This window comes from Lipotes vexillifer, unplaced genomic scaffold (assembly GCF_000442215.2).
Source record: "Lipotes vexillifer unplaced genomic scaffold, Lipotes_vexillifer_v1.1 scaffold232, whole genome shotgun sequence".
NCBI lineage: Eukaryota > Metazoa > Chordata > Mammalia > Artiodactyla > Lipotidae > Lipotes > Lipotes vexillifer.
In genome coordinates this window covers 3,636,246-3,645,048 of record NW_006793997.1, presented here as the reverse complement: position 1 = coordinate 3,645,048, position 8,803 = coordinate 3,636,246, and the positions used below count along the sequence as shown (strand labels likewise).

General features: G+C 40.5%; 1 protein-coding gene across 1 annotated transcript in view; it reads left to right on the top strand.

The window, feature by feature from the left end:
- RRN3 (RNA polymerase I transcription factor RRN3) overlaps positions 1-8,467 on the top strand; it is a 26,265-nt gene extending 17,798 nt beyond the window's left edge. Inside the window, exons 13-18 of the mRNA XM_007466958.1 lie at positions 1,183-1,313; positions 2,268-2,452; positions 3,583-3,691; positions 6,207-6,359; positions 7,323-7,410; positions 8,306-8,467. Of these exons, the coding sequence (XP_007467020.1) occupies positions 1,183-1,313; positions 2,268-2,452; positions 3,583-3,691; positions 6,207-6,359; positions 7,323-7,410; positions 8,306-8,467 (828 nt within the window). The remainder of the gene's footprint in view (positions 1-1,182; positions 1,314-2,267; positions 2,453-3,582; positions 3,692-6,206; positions 6,360-7,322; positions 7,411-8,305) is intronic.
- Positions 8,468-8,803: the final 336 nt, after the last annotated feature.

Genomic DNA, 8,803 nt, shown 5'->3' with positions numbered 1-8,803 from the left:
CTACAATTAGCATAATTAGTCAAATGCCAACTATATTTATTTATTTTAAAATATTTATGTGTTTATTTTGGCTGCACCAGGTCTTCGTTGCAGCATGCAGGATCCTTTAGTTGCGGCATGTGGTCTCATATTTGGGGCATGTTTGTGGGATCTGGTTCCCTGACCAGGGATCGAATTTGGGCCGCCTGCATTGGGAGCTCAGGGTCTTACTCACTGGACCACTAGGGAAGTCCCACCGACTATACTTTAGTCTCTATTTCTTGTTAAGTGTGATATGTGCAGTCTGAAAGGTACTGCAGAAGGGGTTCCCATGTGAGCGTGGTTAATCATTGGTTTCCAATTATGGCTAAATATCAGAATATCTTACATAGCTTTATTTATTTATTTATTTTTGGCTGTGCCACTTAGCTTTTGGGATCTTAGCTCCCTGACCAGGGATAGAACCTGGGCCCTGGCAGTGAGAGCACCGAATCCTAACTACTGGACCACCAGAGAATTTCCGCTAACAGAGCTTTAAAAATTGGTGGGTCCCAAAGCCCTGTCACAAATTTGTAGGGTTCCAAAGCCCTGAAACTGTAGGGTTGATTTTTTTTTTTTTTTTTTTGGCTGTGTTGGGTCTTGGTTGCTGGTCGTGGGCTTTCTCTAGTTGTAGTGAGTGGGGGCTACTCTTTATTGCGGTGCATGGGCTTCTGATTGTGATGGCTTCTCGTTGCAGAGTACAGGCTCTAGGCGTGCAGGCTTCAGTAGTTGTGGCACAGGCTCAGTAGTTGTGGCTCGCGAGCTCTAGAGCTCAGGCTCAGTAGTTGTGGTGCACGGGCTTAGTTGCTCTGCGGCATGTGGGATCTTCTTGGACCAGGGCTCGAACCTGTGTTCCCTGCATTGGCAGGCGGATTCTTAACCCCTGCTCCACCAGGGAAGCCCCTATAGGGTTGATTTTGATGCTCAGCTAGTTTTGGGATCCATTGAATTATTTAATGCTGTGGAACACCTTTTGTTTTTAATAGTATCATCTCAAGGTGTTTTAAAAATAAGAACCATGATAACGTATTCATTATTTATCTAGCAGTATAACTGAGATACTAGAACTTTACCATATTGGTGAGTTAAAAATCTTAGGGTTCTGATCGCCAGAATTTCTTAAGCATTAAAAAAAGATGAGACCAACACCTTCTCTTTTTATAGGGATTTGCAGAAGCATTTTTGGAACATCTGTGGAAAAAATTGCAGGATCCAAATAATCCTGCTATCATCAGGCAAGCTGCTGCAAATTATATTGGAAGCTTTTTGGCAAGAGCTAAATTTGTTCCTCTTATGTAAGTAACCTAATTTTCCAAGTGCTTTTCATATCATCCTTTAAAAAGTATAGTATTGTCTCAAGTCAGAGAAATATCTGCCTTATTTTTTTGGTCTGTCTTTAAAGTGAAAAAATCTGTTCTCCCCCTCTATTCAAGATGTTTATATTTCTGAGAGGCAATTTCAGAGTAAAATGTCTCCTTTTCAAAATGTAAAACCTCACTTGAAAAGCTTTTGTAATCTGTTCTGTATGGTTGCACTTGAATATGAAGATCCATTTGTCTTCATGGATGGTGTACAGTGTTGTATACTGTTTTGATTCTTTTTATAGGTTTGTCATTTTTCATTTGCATTCCGAATCAATTGTATCTGTTAAAGCTGAAGAAAAAAATCCTTTTAAAGGTAATAAATCTATTTAGGAGGCCAGCTCTGGGCCTGTTTCTTCTAGTTATCCATGAAGATATCTTTGGTCAAGGATGCTATTTAAAAACCCTTTACTGATAGCTAAAAGCTATCTGGCTGTTCTGTCCTAAATTGTTGATCATGGGATTTCATCAGAACCCCTTAGAGAATGGTGAGGTCAACTGGACTGTCTTTCTCTTGTAAGATGCGGGTAAACATGCCCTGCTCTTTGGCCGTATTCCCCCAAGAGGGCTGGGAGGCCATCGGAGAAGCCCTTCTGAGTTGATGAGGAGAAACTGTTCTCCAGCTCTTGGGACTTCAGGCATTCTTAGGGGCCTGCCTGTTGTTCCTAGGAGGTCCATGTGCTTGAGCTTGTAACTGGAAGGCTGTCTTTCCACCCGCCTACCATTTTCTTTCCTTTCTTTGCTTCTTCTCTGTGCCCATGGGTGATAGATACAGAAGCCAGTGGACAGACTTTTCTTAGTTTGTAAGGAGAGGCAATTGTGTGTTCTTAGGTCATTCTAGTTTTTTATGAAGCAAGTGAAGTTGACTTGAATTTTTCTTTTCTCTAGTACTGTAAAATCATGCCTCGATCTTTTGGTTAAGTGGCTGCACGTATACCTTAATAACCAGGATTCAGGAACAAAGGCATTTTGTGACGTTGCTCTCCACGGACCATTTTATTCAGCTTGCCAAGCTGTGTTCTACACTTTTGTTTTTAGACACAGGCAGCTTTTAAGTGGAAACCTGAAGGAAGGTCAGTGATGTGGGGTTGATGGATATGAACTGGAATTTCCTTTTAAGCTCCACTTCTAAAAAGATGTGGGGCTTAAAAATAGTTGTATGAACTCTAGTAGGACAAGGTTTTATCACAGGATAAGTAAAATCACTGCTTTTTTTTGTATAAATAAGTGGTAAGCATCTTGGTTAAAGAGGACCTATTTTATATGGGAACATATGTATATGTATAACTGATTCACTTTGTTATAAAGCAGAAACTAACACACCATTGTAAAGCAATTATACTCCAATAAAGATACTAAAAAAAAAGAGGACCTATTTCTTGTAAGCCATTACATTATGCCATTTTTAATAATTTTTATCATAATATACATCAAAGAATCTCCTAACAAAAGACACTTAGGCACAAGTTGGTTTGCTTGCCTCTTAGAATAAGTGTGGTGTCTTTCTTTTTAACATAGGAGAGAAGTATATTTATCGGTTCCAAGACAGTAGTATCTACCTAATTTTTCCTTCTAACTCCATAGTTTTTTGTAAACAAACAAACAAAACCCTGAAATACAAACAACTAATGCACACTTGAAAAACATGCTCAACTTTACTGATAACTTAAGACATGTAAGTCTCTCTTGGTTTTGTTGGCTGTCACATTGACAGATTTTGTGTGTGTGTGTGTGTGTACATATGGAATTCAAGAAGGAGAAATTCCATATTGTGTAATCATTACCTCTAAGGAATGGAGAATCACTGTGTTGCCTCAGCTTTTTAATGATTCCATGATTGTTAGCAGAAATCATCACACAGTCTTTGTTTCCCTCTATACGCTCAGCATGTGCTGAGGTTGCTTATATCTGAGTTCCAAATTGTCATGTAAGGTTATTGCCCACTGGAAATGTGTGTTTACTTCCTGAATCTTTAAAAGAATAAACTCTTTTCTTTAGAAAAGTTGGTTTGGTCATAAATACATATAGTTGAGCTTAGTGATATTCTTTGGGCTCTACACTGCGTGACTGTCTACATGGACCTTTAAAGCATTTGTGCAAATACCTCTTTTAAGTTTTTTTTTTTTACTGTATAAAATAATAAGTGCTGCTTAGACTATTGTGTTTGTACCTTTTAAAAAAATCTTTTGTTTTTTAATCAAAGGTTTGAGGTACCTTCAAAGTCTAAATTTTGAACGGATAGTGATGAGTCAGCTAAATCCTCTGAAGATTTGCCTGCCCTCGGTAGTTAACTTTTTTGCTGCAATCACAAAGTAAGTTATTTATGCTCTATTTGTGGAAGTTATTTCAAAGTGAATTTATGTTAGTATTATAAAATTCCGTTAAATTTCTGTGGAATTATTTAACAAAATTAATAGCAAAAAACATTTAAAAACCAATAACCCAGTACTTGTGGAAAGCACTGCATTGAAGGTATTGTTTTTATACTTTGGTTGCACTGGAAATTGCTACTACTTTTTAATCTAAGGACGATAATTCAGAAGTTTAGGCACTTTGAAATAAGTAAGGCAGCTAGCAAGCTGAGAGGTATAAACCACAGATGTTTATTAGAGTGACTCTCATAATGGTAATAAAAATAGACCAGACATGAGATAAACATCCAACAATAGGAAATTGGTTCATTGAGGGCCTTGTGGCTACAGCTGATGTGCATAGCATTTATTGTGTGCCCAGCACAGTTCTGATAAACACTCTGCATAGAACTCACTTAATCCTCACACAATCCTATGACTGTATTATTAATCCCTATTTATAAATGGCAAGAAGGAGGGCACAGAGAGATTGAATGACTTGTGTGGAGTCATGGCTAGACTGTGGCAGAGCTAAGGTTTGAATGCCGGCAGGCTGGCTCCTTCGTAAGCATTCACTGAATTATTTTGCTTCACGTAGAAAGTGAATTGGAGACCTTGGGTATCTTATCATGATATTGAGGGCAGGATCATAGCTTGAAATCTTTAACAGATTGAGCTATTAGAAGATAGGAATAATTTCTGCATCCCTCAGTCCCCTTTAGACATCCTGTTGCTCTCATTCAGCAGGCTTATTTTTCCTTTGCTGGCCATCTAGTTTGAGGTAGTCTCACTCCCTCAGATCTCAAAAATGGTAGTAAAGAATTAAGAAACCAACAAGCAACAGTGTCCAGTGGGTGGACATTTCCAGCACATCGCGGGAAGATAGGAAGCAGCTGGAAGAGTAGGACAGATGGAGCAAAGCAGAGGCAGCTGCCCTTAGAATATTCATGGGGTGGGAGTAGAGAGCTGCAGTTGAGGAGCAGACTGGCCAGAGAGGCTCTAGATCTGGGGGTTGGGATTAGCATGGATGTTAGGAGTAAGACGTGAGGCTGAGAGCAAGAGGTCGAAATAAAGGTCTGTGTCAAGGAATTTATGTATCATTCTGTAGCTACTGCTTCTGCTATATTGACTCATATAGCTGTATTTTGATTTCGACTGCTGCGTAATGTTCTCATAATTTAAAAACATCGATTCTTTGTTGGGATTTAAGCTGTCTTCCTTTTTCAATGTGGGTGCATGGTTGTGTGTGTGTCCTGGTACACAGGCACATACTTCCTGTCACCCAGAAGTGCAGTTGCTGGGTTGTAGGAGGTGCACATCTTCACTTTTACCGAATATTGCGAAGTACTCCAGTGTGGTTTAGCCATTTAACACCAAGAGTCAGGTGTGATCCTTGGCTAATGGAACAGAAATGAACATATGGTGCTTAAAATAGCAGTAGTGATCTAAGAGCCTGAGAACAGATACCTGAATGAGTACTGTGGGAGAGAGGGTGGGAGGGGGAGAGTTGGCAAAGGTGAGCTAAATCTTCCTCTCAAAGAAGTGACCCAGTGAGTGATTTTTGAAGTTCCTAAGTCATAACCACCAGGGAGTTTGACAGCATATGGTCCTGTTGGGCTTTGTTGTTGGTGGTTTTTTAATTAATTAATTTTTAGCTACGCTGGGTCTTCGTTGCTGCACATGGGCTTTCTCTAGTTGTGGCAAGCAGGGGCTACTCTCGCTGCAGTGTGAGGGTTTGTCATTGCAGCGGCTTCTCCTGTTGCGGAGCACGGGTTCTAGGCGCTTGGGCTTCAGTAGTTGTGGCTCACGGGCTTAGTTGCTCCATGGCATGTGGGATCTTCCCGGACCAGGGCTCGAACCCATGTCCCCTGCATTGGTAGGTGGATTCTTAACCACTGCGCCACCAGGGAAGTCCTGGTCCTATTGGTTTTTATCGCAAGTTTTTCTGTCCATTTAACTGTTTTCACTCACTATGCCTTTTCTTTACCATTTTCTGAGGTCGTGATTCAGTAAACCCCATGGTTCTCCCTTAGTACCCTCTTTAATATCTTCAACAGCCAAGTGTCTCCGCCAACAACCCATATCCCCTCTCAGTGAATCCTGAATCCCTTTTTCACCAACCCACTAATTCTTACAAACAGTAAAAAATAAGTAAAGACAGCTACATAATTCTGTAAACTAAAAGAATTACCGTGAATGCATTAATTTTTAGTGAGTTGTGCCTAATTAGTAATCTAAGCCCACTCTCATATGCTTAAAGTGATAGCACATTTTCTTTCTCCTTAGCTAACTTGTAAATAGTAGGCCCAGAGGACTGTACCCTAAAAGCATTACTTTCTACTTTATGTTATTTTTTTTCTTGTAGTTGTTATGTTCAGTAAGATCTATGTAGTTGGGGTAGTTGTCACACGTGAACGGGCGTGTCCATGTAGTAATTCCAGCACATTAATGCCTCTGTGTTGGTTTTATTCCACAGCAAATACCAGCTTGTTTTCTGCTACACCCTCATTGAGAGGAACAACCGCCAGATGCTGCCGGTTATCAGAAACACTGCTGGGGGGGACTCAGTGCAAACCTGCACGAACCCACTTGACACCTTCTTCCCCTTCGATCCTTGTGTACTGAAGAGGTAGGTACACTTAGACAGTCGACCTTTCGATGGTGAATTTAAATGGGGTGTGTATGTGCCTTTACCAGGATCGGGATTTGGGGTTTCTTTGTGGTAAGTGACCCTTCTGGCCGTTGATAGGGTCTCGTGGTCTTGCGTGTTTTCCAGGCCCAGTGTGGAGAAGCCTGTTCAAGGCTGCTGAGGGTCGTGGCACACGAGGGCTTTCAGGTCTCTCCCTCAGTAGGAGCCCAGATTGACACCAAGAGGTTTTTGTTTTTCTTGAAACCTGTTGGTTTAAAAATACAAGAGGCTGGGGATAGAGGTACCTGGATAGGGAGGATGCTGCCTTTTCTTGGCTCATAAATTTCTGCAAAATGACTTGTTCCTTCTTCTAGAGACCACATCCCATACTGTTGCACAGGATAAGCAAATGCCAAGTGATTTATCTGGATGGGTAGTTCTGGAAAACCCCCAGGCCAGTCTTAACTTCAAATGTATATATATATAAGAAGCAGGATTTCTGCTTATGACAGTTTGTAATTAACAGCACAATGGTTTGGGATTATCTGGTCCCCCAGGTCTTGATTGACTGAAACCAGATTGGTCTTTTTACCCAGATTTATTTTTAGTAAATGACTATAGGAATATTAAAAAGGAATTTCCAGAATAATATAATTTCACCTTCATTTGGACATATTATAACTCACTGTTAATCTTTGCAAAGTTGAGAAGTAATTTCACTTGAAAATGAAAGGTTGAGAAACAGTAGGTGTAATACTCCATCTACATGAGTGGATGAACCCTTGTAAAGAAGGCGCCCCGTTAGTTACAGAACCTACATAGGATATTTTTGGACACTTATTATTTGAGCGATAGTTTTTACTTCTTCATTTTGGGTAATGGGTCTTGTGAGAAAAGAGTTAAATATGTGGTGACCTTTGCTGTAGTATTTAATTTGATTTTGAAACCTGATCTTCTTGACAGGTCAAAGAAATTCATTGATCCTCTTTATCAGGTATGGGAAGACATGAGTGCAGAAGAGCTTCAGGAGTTTAAGAAACCCATTAAAAAGGTAAATTTATGATTCAACATAACTTTCTGGGAATCTCCTATGTGGTTACAGAGCACAGTCAAATAGTTAATAGCAATGTTACACTTGAAAAATACTACATTTGTTCATTCTGCCTTTACAGAATTCCAAGCCCAGGTTGTGTTCTTACGAGAATAGTGTTTGTTTTTTAATGAATTGTTCAAACCAGACACTTCACATGCTGACTTTGGGAAGTGAAGGGTAATTAAAAGTCGGCTTAACACATTTAGATCTCTACCACTTGATCGTTACCACCAAGTAACAGTCTCAGATTTGCTTACTGTTGAAATGTTCCCAGAAGTTAACATTAATTTTGTAGGTTTTCATGAATAGGTGGTGAAGATGCAGGTCTGCAGCATGTCCTCCAGTGCGTGGCCATGGAGCTGAGGCAGCTGTTGCCAAAGGAGAAAATTAGAATCCAACAATAAAAAATGTCACCATTTGTTTCTTTGTGGTGCATTCATTTCTGCATTAAAAATCAGCTTTAATGTGCCTGTCTTCTTTTTCATAAGTAATCATTGGAAAGCTCTTTTTAGTTTTATTCTTTCTTTAACTTTTGCGTTTGAGGAGGATGGTCATTCATTCATTTATTCACATTATGTTAGATTGAGCAAGAATGACATATCATGTTACCTGCCCTCGTTGAGCTTAAAATGTGTTAAAAAAAAAATCAGACTTTAAACAAACACAACGTGTGATGAGCAGTTGTGCGGATGGTTCATAATAAAGAAGTGTGCATTGGGAAGCGTTCGAAATTAAGATTCTTTTCCTTCACCTTTGTCTTTCCAGAAGTAGCACATTCCTGAGGAAAGGGATTCTTGAAACCATTTCAAACTGCCACTTGTGATCTTGTTGATAATCTCTGTTCTTTGTGCAGGAGGTGGTGGAAGATGAAGAAGATGATTTTTTGAAAGGTGAAGCTGGGATTACACCGAGCTCCTTTGATGTGCATTTCCGCAGTCCTTCAAGCAGTGTGGGCTCCCCACCTGTCTCATACCTGCCAGACCAGTCCCCCATGATCACAAGGATTTGTGATTGAGACTGACATTCCTCCCGTCGTGCCCTTCAGTACCAAGGTTCATACTATTTGAGCATCGCATTGAACTAGAGCGCGTACGTGCTTCAGGCATCTCACTTTCAAGTTAGACTTACTCTAATGTCTGAACAGACGTGGTTGGGTTTTTTGTTTTGTTTTTGTTTTTTCTGTTTTGCTCCTGTACAGACAAAAGGAAAAGACAGGGGCTTCCCTGGTGGCGCAGTGGTTGAGAGTCCGCCTGCCGACGCAGGGGACACGGGTTCGTCCCCAGTCCGGGAAGATCCCACATGCCGCGGAGCGGCTGGGCCCGTGAGCCGTGGCTGCTGAGTCTGCACGTCC